This window comes from Fusarium redolens (genome assembly GCF_020744475.1).
Source record: "Fusarium redolens strain MPI-CAGE-AT-0023 chromosome Unknown BKA55scaffold_5, whole genome shotgun sequence".
In the NCBI taxonomy this organism is placed as follows: domain Eukaryota; kingdom Fungi; phylum Ascomycota; class Sordariomycetes; order Hypocreales; family Nectriaceae; genus Fusarium; species Fusarium redolens.
Genome location: NW_025763668.1, coordinates 1787159 through 1804473, shown reverse-complemented (window position 1 = coordinate 1804473; position 17315 = coordinate 1787159). Strand labels below are relative to the sequence as shown.

At 48.9% G+C, this 17315-nt stretch overlaps 5 protein-coding genes across 5 annotated transcripts; 2 read left to right on the top strand and 3 right to left on the bottom strand.

The window, feature by feature from the left end:
* Positions 1 to 1153: 1153 nt before the first annotated feature.
* Positions 1154 to 1828, bottom strand: BKA55DRAFT_506612 (carbonic anhydrase; the record flags this gene model as incomplete). The annotated part of the gene is made up of 1 exon (XM_046187277.1): positions 1154 to 1828. The coding sequence occupies one exon, from the start codon at positions 1826 to 1828 to the stop codon at positions 1154 to 1156; it is 675 nt and encodes a 224-aa protein (XP_046052227.1).
* A 960-nt stretch (positions 1829 to 2788) lies between these two features.
* BKA55DRAFT_724642 (uncharacterized protein) lies at positions 2789 to 4585 on the bottom strand (the record flags this gene model as incomplete). Its single annotated transcript, XM_046201087.1, has 3 exons — positions 2789 to 3914; positions 3963 to 4370; positions 4403 to 4585. The coding sequence occupies 3 exons, from the start codon at positions 4583 to 4585 to the stop codon at positions 2901 to 2903; spliced, it is 1605 nt and encodes a 534-aa protein (XP_046052226.1). The 3' UTR covers positions 2789 to 2900.
* Positions 4586 to 5847: 1262 nt separating this feature from the next.
* On the top strand, positions 5848 to 9924 carry BKA55DRAFT_662122 (uncharacterized protein; the record flags this gene model as incomplete). Its single annotated transcript, XM_046197620.1, has 10 exons — positions 5848 to 6049; positions 6095 to 6166; positions 6226 to 6711; positions 6762 to 7124; positions 7164 to 7289; positions 7320 to 7352; positions 7392 to 7712; positions 7743 to 7767; positions 7807 to 7828; positions 8317 to 9924. The coding sequence occupies 10 exons, from the start codon at positions 5848 to 5850 to the stop codon at positions 9853 to 9855; spliced, it is 3189 nt and encodes a 1062-aa protein (XP_046052225.1). The 3' UTR covers positions 9856 to 9924.
* Positions 9925 to 9942: 18 nt separating this feature from the next.
* On the bottom strand, positions 9943 to 13059 carry BKA55DRAFT_562682 (uncharacterized protein). Its single transcript, XM_046192317.1, has one exon. The coding sequence runs from the start codon at positions 12998 to 13000 to the stop codon at positions 10010 to 10012; it is 2991 nt and encodes a 996-aa protein (XP_046052224.1). The 5' UTR covers positions 13001 to 13059; the 3' UTR covers positions 9943 to 10009.
* Positions 13060 to 15502: 2443 nt separating this feature from the next.
* BKA55DRAFT_507093 (uncharacterized protein) lies at positions 15503 to 17007 on the top strand (the record flags this gene model as incomplete). The annotated part of the gene is made up of 7 exons (XM_046187319.1): positions 15503 to 16223; positions 16309 to 16365; positions 16422 to 16497; positions 16545 to 16679; positions 16729 to 16809; positions 16857 to 16906; positions 16955 to 17007. The coding sequence occupies 7 exons, from the start codon at positions 15503 to 15505 to the stop codon at positions 17005 to 17007; spliced, it is 1173 nt and encodes a 390-aa protein (XP_046052223.1).
* Between the last annotated feature and the right edge of the window lie 308 nt (positions 17008 to 17315).

Here is a 17315-nt window from a genome sequence, read left to right as displayed (position 1 = left end):
AATTATCGTGCGCAGTTAAGATGATTCCCTGTTTCTTTCCTGGGTCAGAGTTTAAGCAAGAGATCGAATAGGCTTATTGCGCTCCTGTAAAATAGCTCTGTGATTGGGGTTCTTGAACGTGAACTTGATCAAAATACCATGTTAGAGGGATGACCGAACAATATGCAACAGTAACAACAAACGTATTAATTATTTGATGTAATTATGACTGGGCTTTAAGTAATTTTGTAATTAGCTGTTTGACAATTGAACTTTAGTGAGCATGTGTATGTGTATGGCGCTCTGTCCATCAAGGTCTCCATTGCGAGAGCACAACACACGACTCTCATGAGGGAAGCCGGGTGGAAAATACATACTGAAGCTAAATTGAACTCATTGTAGATGAATTTGCATCATCATTCCAAAAGCATGATAAAACGAAGCACAGACTTTGCACTTATAGCCAAGCTGCGCATGCCCCCGGCTCCCTTTGCCAATACCTCAAAGAGAGACATTTTCCCCAATTCATCACCCGTCTGATCAGCCATTCAAATTAGCAACAGAAACAAAGACAATCTTCTTTTTCCGGTCAACTTCCCCATATTCGCCAATCTCAAATTCGGCACTTAAGAATAACTGCCGTCTCTGGATCCGAGGCCTGCAAGCGATCCCTACATCGTGGACCAGGGCATGTGGAAATCGTACGATGTGTGGAGATGCACCCTGAGAGGGTGGTCACGTGAGAGCGATCCTTTTCAATGTTTTCTTCAATTTTGTCAAGAACAAGACGATTTGAAAATTCAATTTAAAAATATGTTTATATCGGCAATGATGACCTCGGCTGGGAAGTGATACTACCTTCAATCTGTGTGAAAACACGACGTTGTGATGCACCTTTATCTCATCGACACCTTGAAGGCCCAGACCGTCATCGAGGTGCGGTCGAGCCAAGCCGTGGTCCCTGTTACGGTTACTTGTAGGGCTGAAGAGAGAAATATCCCTGCATATCAGGCACTTAAGAAACGCTACTGATATGTTTAAAAGGTGGACGTTGCCCCTTGATTGAACCTCTTGTCATCTGGGGATAGTCATCCTTGGATCATCACAGTCACAGACACAGTACTTCAATCAGTAAGGCAAGTCAAAATTCTTCTATCAACGCCATGCTCTTCCATTATTTCTTCTTGTCAACAAGGTTGTAAATCTTTTGGATGTCGGCCAACACAGACTCAAAGTCAATCTTAAGATCCTTGAGAAGTCCATCCTTGAATCCAAACACCCATCCGTGAACAATGGGATACTTGTTCTCATGCCACGACTGCTGAACATCAGCAGACTTGATGACGTTGCGACACTGCTCAACAACATTCAGCTCGACCAAGCGGTCGTAGCGAGCGTTCTCGTCCTCAATCGCATCGAGCTCCTTCTCGTGAAGGCGGTACACGTCACGGATGTTGCGAAGCCATGGGTTCAGAAGGCCGAGGTCCTGGGGGGTCATAGCCGCCTTGACACCTCCGCAGCCGTAGTGACCACAGACGATGATGTGCTTGACGCCGAGGTGCTTGACGGCGTAGTTGATGACGCCCATGGCGTTGAGGTCGGTGTTGCACACGAGGTTGGCGATGTTGCGGTGGATAAATGCCTCGCCCGGCTCAAGACCGCAGATCTGCTCGGCGGGGATGCGAGAGTCGGCGCATCCGATCCAGAGGTACTCGGGGGCTTGGCCAGCGGCAAGGTTCTTGAAGAAGTCGGGGTTGACCTTTGCCTTGTTCTCGGCCCAGGCGCGGTTGTTGTGGAAGAGCCGATCGTGGCTTTGCTGGAGATATTTTGTGATGTCTTGTTCGGCCATGGTGCGCCACTCTGGTTTTGGAGCGGGTTTTGGGTCTTGTGTGGAGGATGAGAAACGAGTTTGGAAGCTGGTGAGTATGGAGCGAGAAGCAAGACGTTGAGATGATAAAGATGTGAAGGAGGAAGAGGAGGAGCGGAGAGAAAAGGAAGGGAGCCGAGAGGAAAACATTAGAGGCATCCACAACGCGGTTGCAGCTGCAGTATGGATATGGTGCGATAATGGACGGATGTGACAGTGACAGTTCAACGGACAAGGATAAAAACGGGCAAGACTGCAGCAGCACCTGCAGTAGATCCAATACTTGGTTACACGTTGGGGGCGCACTCGGTACTACTGACAAAAAAACAGCCTAGGTACTACCCGTAGGTACAGTATTTAGAGCTTCGCCGTAAATTCGGACGGAGAGATGCCGAAGGATAAGAAATTTTGGGGATGACGACGTAATTTGTTGAGCAGTCCCTTTTTTCCTTTCTTTTTTCCTTGGTCTCCGCCTGGAAAGACTCAGACTTTAAGCTCAAATTGGTTGGGCGATTGGCGATAAGTTTGATAACAGCCGAGATCAAGATTTCGGTCGCCGGGCCGTACGTAGCCGTGCACCGGTAGTTGACGAGACTTTTCCGAGCATGTCCGTGAGTAAATGGGAGCTATTCTATTACATTCTACTATGCAACTTGACTGTAGTGATGGCTGTGACTCAATGTGACAGCTTTAGCAAGATTGAACCCGGAACCCGGGGAATATCATCTCTGCCGACCCCACGTAAGATCTCAATTTGTATTGGTCACTTGGAAACAAAACAAATCGTCATATCGCCGAATTGCCGGATCCCGGAGATGTTCATCTCATAACCCCACGTTTAGTCCCTCAACACCAGATAACCAACGACATGGCTTTCACGATGCAGATGAATTGGAGTCTATGCAGAAAGTCATGTCTGCAATGGAAAAACAAACGCTAAACTAATACTAATAACTGCCAAATAGAATAAATGCATCTGCAGAATCAACCAAGCTTGTCTATGACATACAGTAGATCTCTAATCATCTCCCATGACAAAATACGCATCAAACCACTACATCTTGTCTCTCCTCTTGCCGAACTCCTCCTCCCAATTGCCCCCCTCAAACCGCAATGGAAAAGCCTGATACTCCTCGAAATGCCTCTTCTCCATCGCCACAAACTCCTCCCTCATATACGCCCTCTTCACCTCCTGCTCAATCACCCTCCCCTCATCCTGAGCCTTCTCCACATCCTCCTCAAGTGTAGTACATACTTCCTCCGCCGAATGCAACATCTCGCTTGCCTTGCGCTTCCTTGCGCCTAGTTGCTCGTGCTTCTTCCTCTGCGGTTTGATGTTCTCCTCAAAATCCTCCCTCCAACTGTCCTGAGGTGTCTTGCTCATGGGGAAGTTGAGAGTCATCGTAGGGGTAGGGATCGTTGAGAGATATTCGTTGTTAGCCTTCTCGTCAGCTGCGATGGCGGCGCCGAGATTTGAGAACTCTCTATCAAGGATACCATGCTCCTTGGCCTGTGACGCTCGCTCGTTCTGACACTTCTCTAGCTCCGCCTTCTTCTTCTCAACAACGTTGTTCTGCTCATCGCGCTCCTTGCGGCGCTCATCGACCTCCTGCCGAAGAGCAGTCATCGAAGGAAGTTTCAGGCTCGCGATGAAAGCGGTAGCGTCGTCCAACTTCTTCTTGACGTCAAACACCATAGGATCAGCCGGATCGACGCGTCTGCGCTTCGAGTTTCCTGGCGTAGGTGTCCGGGTCCTGAAGGCGCCGCTCTGGTCGATTCTAGTATCCTTCCAACTATTCCGCCTCTCGTCCTTGGGGGTTCTGGAGGGGGTTTTCATACCCTCGGCTCCATTGCCTGTAGAACAGATAGGGGACTCCCTTCTCCCAGGTGTTCCTCCTGGGGTAGGGTAGCGAGGCTGGGTTCCCTGCAAAGCAGCTTTGATCGTCTTTACAGGGTCCCCGCTCCAGAACTTGTCCTTCGACCGGATAGTCTGGTAGGCACCGAAGTCCAGGGCGCCCATTATGGCATAAATGCCCGTTGAGTTCTTATGAGATACGGCCGGGCCCTCCTAGGCTGTGTTAACCCCGAGTGGAAGTGTTTGCATGACGAGACTTACTGCGTGAATGTATTGAAATTCTACGTTTTTACCATGCCGTTGCTCAGCCCAGGAACGGATCTTCTCGCGCACCTCAGAGTGCCTGCCCTGCTGCGGATCCGGATCATAGTAATGAACCTTGACAAGAGGCCTTCCCCTGTTCTGGTTGCTCTGATTTTGAATAGAAACGCATATAACAGACCAACATTCCGTTCTATGATGATACAGCGGTGTCACAAAGTCAGAGACTGGAAAGGCGAAGGCCTTCGCATCCACTTCACTTGAGGACAGTATGCGCACCTTAGGCGAGAAGTCGTCTTTGAGTAGCTTCAATAGATAATTGAAACTGTCTTGCGTCAGCTCGCGTTGCTGCTCAATCTGATAGAGACATTTGTGCGCCAGCTGGTCCTGCTTTAAAGACTCAGGAGTCTTGAAACTTTCACTAGACGGCCATTCGGTACCGCGATGTGCTCTACTCTGCAGCATTGTTGTGGTATAGTGCGTATAGGTGGGATCTTCATTTGCCGAGGGCATATACGGTGATTCGAACAACGATCGAGCAAATGTAATTGAAGAACTGGCTGCGTTTCCCATGAGGAACGATGCCACATTTGAGTAGGCATATACTGAACATATATAGACATGTTAATCACAAACAAATTCACAGAAACTAAAGACCTTGTCACTTGGCGAAGGGTAACAGCAAACATCAGCACCCAGCCGCAAAGATGAGCGCTGTTTTGATCCTGGACTGGTAGATAGAGACATAACTAAGGCAGACTGCCGTGGCTACAGGGATACAGTTCTAGCGGAAAATGAACTGCTCCAGCTATGATTGGTCGGTTAACTGGATTATTCTAGTTGACTTTGTCGTATCCGTTTCGCATAGGTTGGTAAAGAGAGCGTTCTGCGATACGCTAATGCAATAGTGATCAGGTCTGACTGAGAGTGAAGCGAGACAGGTCCGCTGTCTTAGTTACAAACATAGGATTGGTTAACGAAAGCTCGACCGTTGGAATTGCACTGATGGCTGTTGGCCGTTTGCTGTTGCAGAACCGGGTACCTGGTCCCTTCACTTACAAGGATATTCTGGCACGTTGATCTGACACTCCAGATTTAAACGAAGTGTCCGTTAATTCTCCCTACTAGTAAGGCTTTTAGTAACTCATCCGCTTTTTGTCTTTATTGATAGTCTAGTAAACACAGACCAGGTTCTCTCTTCACCGCAAGATTGAGGCGAGGCTATGTAGCGTGCAATCTGGCGTGGCATGTAAGCAGCCGTTCCTGAATGTTCAGAATCTTAAGACGTGGCTTGTGAGAGACGGATGTACGGGTAGGCCGTTACACTAACAGCGTGAGAATGAAAACTAACGATGAAGCACGGGTGAGACAAGACCGCTCGTTAATTCTTAGGTTGATATCCACAACAAGCTTATTTGACTGCGCTTAGCTCGAATAGACACTGGAGAATACCATTGCAGATAGTTGTGACTCTGAAATAGAAAGAAATTGAGGATAGAAGCCACTGGGATAAATCGATAGGACTGGGTGGTCGGCAAACGAGCCGACGCAAGGGGGTTGTTTTAAATCACCACAAACAACCACGCGGGATGGCAAACGGGATGGCTTAGTAATTTGAATCAAGAGAAAAGAGGAATGACCTATGTGGCTGTGGAATGTCTAATATCATTCTCTATATCTAGAAAGACGAGAAAAGCTTGATGTAGCGTCTTTTTACAAAGACTAGCAGAGACAGAGACTGCGACAAGTCTAGATGTTCTGTTTAGTATGACTATAAGGGATGGGGCATTCTAGCCACTGCTGTACTTAAGATGTGTGAAATTCCGTCGCGAGAAGCTACAGTGACATCGCCTTGCTCTCAGATTTTGAAGGAAAGGGAGATATCATGAAGAGTCAAATTCTCTTAACGACAGTCCTGGGGGCTAGTGGTGTTCTCTCACAGGCAGACCATGGAGCTATGAGCTTGGATATATGGTGCGTTACGTACCTGTCTACCTACCTTGTTCCGGTAGCAAATCCTGGTCAATCAACGGGAGCATCTTCTTTACAACCGACCTTTGCGGGAAACAGCTCAATCCCCGTGACACGTAAGTGACCTGAACTAGCTGAGAGTTAAACTGACTGTGTAACAGAAACAGAGTCCCAGAGCGTATTGGTGTCTGATACGTCAGTTCTCACTTCAGAAGTCACTGAGGTGTCTTCGGGTGTTGTGTCTTCCAGCGTGGATATGAACCAACGCAAACTCAATCTGGCTCAGAAACAGTGTCATTTAATTCAACGACCGGAACTCTGACCAACCAAATCACCTTAGCATCCTCAGAATCTACCGATGTCCTCACTACCTCAACAAGCATCATCGAACCACCAGGCCGCTCCGTGATCTTCCTAATCTCCGCCCCCAACACCCGCAAGCGCTCCTTCAAACACCAGAACACAGACAAAGGCTTCGTCGGAAACAACAACCCTTCAATCTGCACCTTTGCTCAAAGCTTCAACATCGCTGAAGAGCAGCTCTTCATAGGCGGTGTGCCGTTCTTCTACAACGGTGAGGATTATAAGGAGCTTGTCGAGGGACCTGAGCCCCCTGCAGGTGCTGTTACCAGAATCTTTGGAACGGCTGGTCGATCGCTGCAGGTGAATTTGCCTGGCGGTGAGGCGGGTTTTTGCCAGACGGATGATGGGAGGGTCTATGTGATTTTTACGAGTGGACCGGCTGGGTGTGAGGCTGTTTCTTTGGATGTTTATGATGGCACGTTGAGTTTGTGAAATGTAGTGATGTTGATGCTGACGCGAGATTAGAGAGACAGTGCCAGAATGGGAGACTTGTTGGTCTTGATACGACTACAAGCGCTACCGAGACTGCGACGACTGAAGCCATCAGCTCTGGAAGTGCTACCAGCGTAGAAGGTTCTACGACAACAGAAGCCAATAAATCTAGCTCTGAAAGCATCGCTGCGTCAAGCAGTGTCGCTCAAACTCAATCCGTTGGTCCAGTTTCACAAACGACTGATTCCGAGGCATCCACGGTAGCTTCTTCCAGCGCGGTCGAGTCCATATCAGTCAGTTCGACGACCAGCATCGTCGCGTCGGAAACATCTACACAGCCTCTCGCTTCATCTTCAGTTCCCGATGAATCAACCACCGAGAAATTGTTCACAACCAGTGCGCTGGAGACTCCGACATCGCTGTTAAGCACATCAGATGAGACTGAGTCAACATCGCAGGCTCCATCAGGGACGACTGAGGCTGCTGCAAGTAGCTCTGAAGAGAGTACTTCGGATGTGACGTCTGAGACGATGACTGAGGCCGAAACGTCTGCCACAGAGGGTACTACTACTTCGGACGAACTTACCACAGAGAGCAAAACGACTACAGAGCCTGCTACTGAGAGTGAGACTACGACTGCTGAGACTTCTGCTCCCACGGAAGATACAACGACTGTCGATGTTACAACTGCAGATAGCTCGACTGCCGCCACAACTGCTGAAGAGTCTACCAGCGAGGGGTCTACTACTGCAGAGTCCACCACTGCACAGTCTACCGCCGAAGAATCTACAACCCAACAACCCACCACAGCAGAAACATCAACCACCACCCCAACAACCTCCTCCGTAGCCACTACAACCACCGCCGCCCTAGCCTGCGCCGACCTCTCCAATCCTTACATGGACTCCACGGACACAATATACGCTCTCCACTGCAACACCGACGTAAACTCCCGAACGCCACTCAACGGGTTCACCGTGGACAGTTTCGTAGACTGCATAGAAGCGTGTTCAGTGTACGTCGGATGCGCGGGCGTGGAGTTCTTGAAAAGTAAGGGGTATTGTACTTTATTTAATAGCTTTTCGGGGTCGTCGCAAACTGTTGATTATGATATTGCTCTTATGGCGCCTTGAGGGGCATCAATTGATATGACGAGGTGATTGACAGGGGTTGTTCTGTACCTTGCTTCTGTTCTCTCTTTTGCTGGACGATATCTTCACTCTGTTCTTAGCTTTGGCATCAATTCAATTCAATATTCATCACATCATATCATTCACTCCTCTTTCTTGGTCTATTTTCTCATCTTTAGCCAATGTTGACTGCGATTACCAAGCGACGAGCCGCGCGGTTCATCGCCAAACCCTCCGATTCGCCTAACCCATTGATGGAACTGAAACTCCGCAACCATTCCCAAAAGTCCGCTTATTCCTTATTAATCAACCAAAACATAACCCAAATCTATGATGTCGACCGATCGCCCGAAATATCCGAAATGATATACTTCCTCCCTCTTCTTCCTTTCCTTTCCTTTATTTTGTATCATGCAATCTCTGTACTAATTGGCGAACATCTGTCGCAGCGAGTATAGCTTCCAATCACTGATGAATGCGACAATACGATAATCATGCCGTCAGCACAATCCTCCCACGATGATCCAACCGACCGACGGCCCGATGTCATCTACGGCTCCTTCCCATCTGACACCCCCCAACCCTCAAAGCCAACGCAGCCCTCCACACGCGCCCTCGCTCCCGATCTCCTCCGCGGTCTTCTCATGCTCCTCATGGCAATGGACCACATGGCCCTCGCCCTAAACACATGGTCCCACGGCACAGGCCGCGAGACAGAAATGGACGGCGTACTCATAAAGCAGTGGAATCGCACACCCGCTTATATCATCCGAACATTAACCCATCTCTGCGCACCGGGTTTTACCATGTTGTTAGGGATTGGGGTGGTGTACCTTGGAAGGTCGCGGAAGAAACTTGGTTGGTCGAGCGGGCGCATTGCAAAGTACTTTTTTATAAGGGCTTTTGTGCTCACGGCTGTTAATGTGGTTTTGGGATGGGCTATTACTGTGGGAAAGGTGTGGTTTATGAATTTTGTGCTGTTTTCGTTGGCGGTGGATTATTTACTCGCCGGATTGCTATGGCTTGTCATGGACTTTACAGAGCCGTTACTTGCGAAGCATATCCCGAGTAAATCTACCGACGAAACTGAAGCGCTACTCGGAGGAAGCGAATCTTCAGATTTTGGAGAAGCTGTCTCATGGCATGTTCACAATGCGCTGCTCGCGGTGTTGGGTGTAGTCACGATATGGTGGAATATCTGGCTCTCACCAACACATGGGCACTGCACCGCCAACGATCACTCATCATCCCTGACAATTCTATCAGCTGGTCAGACTGGACCTACAGATAGTCCTGCTATTTCGCATAATCCTTGGTCTGGAGTATGGTTCTGGACTACGTTGACGGAACGTGTTCAATCGGTGTTTCCACCGATGGCTTGGGTATCGTTCGCGATATTAGGTCTTTTATACGCTCGCATCGACGTTGCGCGAACGTGGAATTCTCGTGTCGCAGCGCTGTGCAACACAGCCGCTGGAGTATTCTTCCTCATCATCTTTGTCCTCACACGCGTGTTACACTTTGGAAACCTCTCCGAAGGTTGTCTCCAAACACCCGAGCACATCGCCCATCCCGACCAGAACCAATATCTCGTCTCAGTGCAGTCCTTCTTCTACATAATGAAGTATCCACCCGACGTCGCATTCTGGGCCTTTACCATGGCCGGAAATCTCTTTCTGCTAGCTTTCTTCGGCGGTATTCCCACCAGTGTTGCCAAGCGCTTCACGATGCTGTTGGATTTCGGTAGAGCTGCGTTGTTCTTCTACCTTGCGCATTTGTTCTTTGTCTTTATTTTTGGTGGAGTCATGGTTGATTGGTTTGGTCATGAGACGGAGAACCATGGACAGATGGATCCGGACTCTAAACGAGGTATCGACAATGTTTTTGCGTACCTTGCTATTTGGGGGTTGTCCATGTTGTTGCTGTGGCCGTTGGTGAGGTGGTATGGTAGGTTCAAGGCTACCAAGCCGGCTGATTCCATTTGGAGGTTCTTCTAGACCTCACTGTACAATTATTGTTCATATTGCATGATAGACTTTATAAAGAATCGAAGATAAATTATTATAACTAAGCGAGTGAAATACGCACTCTAATGCCATGAGCCCCCTCATCAACCAGTCTCGTCAACTTACCATCTCATCCTGAATTGATTTAGAAATTAGGCAAGAGTTTATGGAATCCTCGAAGAATTCCCCTATTCCGTCCTGACTCTTCTTCACGCTCATCATTGCTTTGGCAAGATCTGTCACTTACATCTTCACGCGTCTCTAGGCTCCGCTCAGACCTTCGCGACCGAGACCGTGGGCGATGATGCGATCGCTTACTATGGTTCTTGTAATACGTAATGTCATCTCTCAAACTCCTCAAATTCTTGCCAAAGTGCTTGAGATTGTATAGATCCTTGATGAGTTGCTCGACCCCATCTTGAGTCAGAAGTGCCTCCGTCTGATCACGAGGAGCATGCATGTTTTCCTCGATCGTCTTGACAAGTCCAAGATGCTTGTCTCTGTCGTCCGTCAGACCTTTGAGCTTCCTCTTGTTCGCATCGACATTCACTCTGTTATCCTTTCCAAACTGGATCTTGCCCTTCTCAATCTTGATGAGTTGGTCGTAATACACGACAGTCGCATCATTAAAGGCATTGGCAGAATTCTCCCTCAGATACGCCACAAACTGGGCCGTGGCCTTTCGTAGCTGTTTGTGTTCGCTCCGGTATTCCTTCTCAAGTTGTTGAACACGCTCTATACCCTCTTGTCGTAGAGCCATATCGCTTGCGTTGTTTTTGAGGCGTCGCTCAACGTCTTTATCCTTGACCTTGACCTTGGTTTCTTTCAGTTCATAGAAGAAATGCATATGCTCCTGCCACCTATGCTTGCAACTTTTACAGGTCTTGTCTTTGGTCTCCTTGAACGCCCGACAGTTGATGAGTGTTGGATGCCCTACACACTCTTCGGTAACGTCTTTAAGGTTGCAATCGTCGTGACAAATTGACTTGTAGACTGGGACAACCTCGCCGTTGGTATTGGACTTGAACTCACAGCAATGCTTGTTCTTGCAGACAGTCCGAGGTTTGTCGAGCTTTGTAGGAACAACCTCGATCCTTTCCAGATGAAGTTTCTTTCGTAGCTCATCTCCTGTCAGGCGCGTATCATTTAACTCTGCCATCTTTTCTTCCAGAAGACTAATATTCTTTCTGATCTCCTGAGAAATCTCAACCATGGGAATCATCAAATGACCAAGCGCTTCGCGTGCGCCTTCCATGCTGAGCGTTTGCCTGATCTCATGTGGTCTGAGGTTGTCTATATGTGAAAGTAGCCTCATGGTTTCTGCTCTCGATTTATTCCAACTCTCACGGGAACTTCTCTCGTCTTCACTTCTTACACCTTGAAAGTACGCAGCCAGGTAATGAAAGCTTTTCGCATCAAAACTGTACGAGTTTGCGCGGCACACAGTCAAGTCAACAGTCGTATGATCTTTCAGGAAGCTTTGAAGCGGTCTGAGAGAATCTCCTGGAGCATAATTGGAAATGAGGGTATGTGTGAATCCAAAGACGATGTTTGCGACGGCGCTGCGATGAAGGTGGGACAGCAGCTCCTCAAAACAGAACTGAAATGTGGTGGTCAGGCGAGCTTCGTTGGCCTTGAGTAGGATCAAAATTCCGTGAAGCTCTTCATATCTTCTCAGAGTGTTCATGGTGTCCTTGATGTTCTTCTTGTCTTGATCAGGACCTCGGGTGTCGCAAATACCTGGGGTATCGATTATGCGGTATCTGGTATCGTTGTATGTCACTTTATAAATTGATGTCTTCTGTGTCGCAGAATTGCCGGCGGTACCATCGTGTTCATCGTCTCTAGAGCCGACGCGAATCGTCCGATTCTCAAGTTCCTGATCTGGGTCCGATGGGTTCCAATGACTGACTGAAAAGGAACACGGGACCTTGTACGCTAGTTTCCGGGCTGATTTTGCCTCATCAAAACTCTCAAACGTCAAGAAATTGAAGAAAGAATTGATGAATGTTGACTTGCCAACGCCAGTCTGTCCCAAAACCAGGATGTTGCGACAATCAGGCCGTTTTGATCTTTTCAAGAGTCGATAAAGTTCATCCGTATGGTATCGATCGAAACCGCGTCCGTGACTATCGCTGCTGCATTTGAAGTCCCATGAGTCGTAAGCGGCTGAACCACAGTCGCAGTAGATGCAGTTATTCATTGTCCCAAACTCGAGAGGAGTGTCACAAGTGGCGCAGGCCCATTCACGATTCAAGTGCGAGTCACAGGATCTTCCAGGACAGGGGATCTTGACCAAACGGTGCTCAGCTGGTCTTCGTGTATCAGAACCCATCTCGCCGGGATCACAACGAGCGATGCACTTCTGTGGAGGTTGCTGGTGCTCTGCTTGTCTGGTAGGAGGCCTGTGTTCTGCTGATGCATCATGATACTCCGAAACCTCAATCACTGGCTTCGTGATTGTTCGTATTGGACCAAAGACCGGGGCCTTCAACTCTCTGTACTCAGAGGGGGCATCGCAGTCGACTATATACACCTGGTTGTGGTTCTTGGGGTTGTGAAGGAACTCTCTCAGAGTTGTGCACTGCTCATTCCATGAGCTTGAACTCTTGAGCACAGCATTATTGAAAAGGAATCGATATGGAGGAGGATCGTGAGAAAGAGTGTGTTCGTTGATACAAGCGCCATTGAAACCGATATATGTCGCTCCACTGTTGAGACATTCCTCGATGAATCTGAGCTTGTCGCTTTGCTGACCAGCAATCATAGAGATCCGTTGGGCAGAGGATTCGTGAGCAGTGTGTAGCTGCTGCAGACGATTTTCGTCCACTTTGGTATCTCTGATATCTGCTAAAATCCTTTGTAGAGTAATCTGGAGGTCTTCCCGGGATGTTGCAAGCCGAGTAATTGCTGCATCGGTTTCGTCGATGTGGCTCCTTGCAAGATATTGTTCCCGACCCACGAGCGAGTGTCTGTACTCTTTAAGTTTCTTCGTACAAGCATTCCAATCATCAAAAAGAGTAAGGAAAGGATCGATATTGGTGACAGCTCTCAGGGTTTGGTGAGGGTTGGGAATAAAGCCCCCACCAGGCATGAGATGACGGAGAATGTGTATGGGATGTAAGGTATATTCCATCGGGTACCCTGCGCCGTCAGCAGTATGTGTAATCTGCTGCGGGCCTAGTTGGACAAACCTGCACATTACAGGCAGGCTCTCTTTGTGAATGCCACGATCCCTTTGGATATCAGTATATAGCTTGAACTCATAGTCGAGTTCAAGTCGCTGGCTTGCCAGATTGTCGCTGAAGTCGAGCGAGTAAATGGACTTGACAATGGCGTTCAGCTCTGTCAAGTCTTTTTGAAAAGAAACCTGTAAGGCCACTTGTTGACCCGGATCTGCTATGCGGTGCTTCATTGTCAGAATGCTCTGTAGTCCCCATCGGACACTGGTGACCACATGGGTACTGTGATGATCCGGCGGGAGGAACATTGCTGGGGCCACTCCAGTTCTAAACGCTCCTTTACGGATATCAAGAACATCTTTGCATGTATTGAAGAAATGCCGGACAACACCATAGAGTGTATCTCCATCCAATGTGCTGTCTTTCAGAAAGTTGGCAGATCCTTTGAGGTCGATTGAGCCGGATAGAATACTTGCTGCAAGGTTGTCATCAACACGCATTGCTCTGAATCGACTCGCATGGTCAGAACCTTCAGCCATCCAATGCTGGTGCTGCGCAGAGAGTGGGAAGGAACCTCGCAAGACGATTCCTTGCGGCGGATTCGGTGGCAAGATGGAAGACTGAAGGAATTGGTCAACTCTTGCATCGTAAAGTGTGCCAATGGCAACCTGCTGGCCAAGTGCAGGTCTGACAATCTCAGACATCTCGTATCAAGTGAAGATGAATGAAGGTTTGGGTGAGTTGTTTATACTGGAAGAGTATAGGAGTGCTTGAAGGCTTGGGGAGAACCTCGCATCCTTCCCTTGGCAGCATAAATACCTCGACGAGGTCGAATTACCCTGGCGGACCGGTCCGCCAACAAACTCCCCCAGATGCGTCTGCCCAGAGGATGAGGCACCTGGACGACTGTTGCGTGCAACATGAATACTGAATGTCCGCTTGTCAGACTGATACACCAAATTCACCGCCACATCAGTAGACGTTGCACCATGACTGGTGTTTGTCACCGAGATAAGGCCTTCTGACGCAGCCTCCCAGTATTGGGAGGCGGCTATTGGATCCTTCACCATCGAGACAAGAGGCTCAAGACCGACCGGGCGAGGCTTCCCGCATGCTTAGGTAACGTCGAGGTCGACAGCATCCGGGTTGAAACGCATTACACGGTTGTCCGTTTTTAAAATGGTGACAGAGTGTCATGACTCACGACGACTGCCTCTTTTAACAACGTAGAGTCAACGTGACTGGCATTGGAGGGATCATTGGCGATTGATCGCATATTGCAAGTGACACCTCATTAGGCAGACGTAGAAGGATCCAGGCTGTCCTGTGAAATCCCAATCGCGTCGATTGCGAGCTGTGGTATTGTTTGTGTGAAAATAGCAACACAGCTCGATGATTCTGTTACAGCTCCATTGCGTTTCGTTTCGACAACGGTATCGATTTCCAAGGATACCATCTCGCACTGCTTGTACGGGAAACATCGGCCGATAAATTGGTTTCGTTGGAGATAGGAGTCTCAGAGACTCCTTGTGGTGCTGTTGCCAAGGATGCAGTTGTAAAAGATGCGGATGTTGGTGCTTGTCTGACTGAGGTCATAATTTTGTTAAGGTCGTGCGTTTGCTGGACGGAGAGAGTGGAAGTAGCTGCCGGAGCGGCTCTTCATTCGACGAGTGCTGTTGCCAACTCGCTTGCCCTTGGCTTCTTTTCAAGTTGAGCTCAGAATTAAGGACAGTCATTACGCCATCCACGGCATCGATGCGCTGCTTTCACCCAGGGACGTTACAGAACAAACGCCTATACTTTAACATTGGCAACCTCATGCAATAAATTTACCGCCAAACAGCCTTCCTTTCTCCATTCACTATGTATGTACTTACACAATAGGCCAAAACGATGCCATCATGAGTGCATTTGTCAATCGTTCTGTCACTTCTCTTTTTGGACCAGCGCGTGGAATTGAGATTTTTCCGAATCATCAACCTCTTACTTTACTCACTGGAAAATCATCAGATGTCAGTTCTATCACCAGCCGCCGTTGAAACCATCATTTGACTTTTAACGTGGAAGGCGCTCGTGCAACAATCAGCGGCAACGGTCGTTTGAGTGACGTAAAGGCTCAAAGGCAACTCCTCAATTGGGTTCGATATGAAGTCAAAATTCGTTCAAATGCTCCTGCACAAATAACCACATCAACTTCTCCCTCTTGCTACAGTCTCCTCGTCGGCAGGTGCATGTCCATCAAGCCCAAACCTGATGAGTCAGCAACTTCCCCAGGCGACCGACTTCGGCCGCGAATAGCCACACAAAACGGGCAAACCCCACACCAACGTCAATTCGATCAAGGATTATTTTGTCGCATCTGAGAAGCCCGCCCACCAACAACCCTTCATCACGCCCTCTCAACCTCCTCTACTACTCCCTACAGTGGTCAATTGGGCTCGCTCCCTATCGGAATCATGCTGTCCGCTACTTCTTCCGCCCTGCGCACCAGCGCTCGCCGCGTTGCCCCCCGAGCCGCCGCTGTCTCGACCCTCGTCGCGCCCATGCCCAAGATCTCCCTCGGCCGAAGTTTCAATGTCGCACAGGCTCGATGCCTTTCTTCTACCGGCCGTTTGTCCTACGCTATTCAGACCAATCCAAACCCTCCTCTGGGTATGAAGAATGCCTCCAACGACTCTCCCTCAAGAATTGGCCTCATTGGAGCTCGTGGATACACTGGTCAGGCTCTTATCGATCTTCTAAACGAGCACCCTATGATGGATCTTCGACATGTTTCTTCTCGTGAGCTCCAAGGCCAGGAGCTCAAGGGCTACAGCAAGCGCAAGATCATCTACGAGAGTTTGTCTCCTGAGGAGGTTGCTCAGCTGGATAAGGATGGCAAGGTCGATGCTTGGATTCTGGCGCTCCCCAATGCTGTCTGCCAGCCCTTCGTTGAGGCTCTTGGCGACAGCAAGAGCTTGATTGTCGATCTCTCCGCCGATTATCGCTTCGATGAAGACCAGAAGACATGGAAGTATGGTCTTTGCGAGCTTCAGCCCAGAAGCCAGCTTGCTACAGCTACAAGAATCTCCAACCCTGGCTGCTATGCCACTGGCTCTCAGCTTGCTTTGGCTCCTATTGTCGAGCACCTCGGTGGTATTCCTAGCATTTTCGGTGTCAGTGGTTACAGCGGTGCTGGTACGTCGCAAGTCGTGGGGACATCGTGTCTCGCACGCAAGAAAACCAAACATTTGAGGGTTCGGAAGAACTAACAGCGTTACAGGCACCAAACCTTCTCCCAAGAACGACACCAACAACCTCAAGGACAACTTATTGCCTTGTAAGTGCAAAGAAGAGGACACTGGGAGAGAGGAAAGAGGAAGCTGACTTGCAAAGATTCTCTCACAGGACATATCCACGAGCGAGAGATTAGCCACCACCTCGGTACACCTGCTGCTTTCATGCCCCATGTGTAAGCCTAGTTCCTCTCACTACGTCACTGAAGACTGACAATTTTAGCGCCTCCTGGTTCCGCGGTATTCACCTGACTGTTAACATTCCCTTGAACAAGGAGATGACATCTCGTGATATTCGCCAGATCTACCAGGACCGATATGCCGGTGAGAAGCTCGTCAAGGTTGTTGGTGAAGCTCCGTATGTATGCCCACGTGCTGTGGTTATCACATGAACTAACATCATCAAGGGTTGTCAAGGCCATCCAGGACAAGCACCACGTTGAGATTGGTGGCTTTGCTGTTGACAGCACCGGCAAGCGTGTCGTTGTGTAAGTCTCTTCATCCCAGATCTGATGCGTCCACTAACTTGTTAAAGATGCGCCACCATCGACAACCTCCACAAGGGTGCCGCCACACAATGCCTGCGTAAGTCCTTCACCCAACTCGAGCATCGCGTTTCTAACAACAATGCAGAGAACATGAACCTCGCACTTGGATATGACGAATACCAGGGAATTCCCATCTAAGCCATCAACAACACGGCGTATTAGTCGCTCCGATATCCACCATAGAGAACAAGTTCAACGCACCACAGAACAAGGGACGCGCCAATCCTAAAGCGGTCCAAGCAAAGCATCATATATCTGTACCGAACTACAACCAACATACCGCTATACCACTTGCGGAGAAGAGGAAAGCAAGCATATTTAGAACATGTCGCGACTGGGGAAGAAGACATTTTTGTTATGATACAATACAATTCTAGATAGAGGCTGAAAGATGATTGGCAGCTACCCTTTCCTGAACTCCGCGTGTACGTTTCCGATAAAAGAAG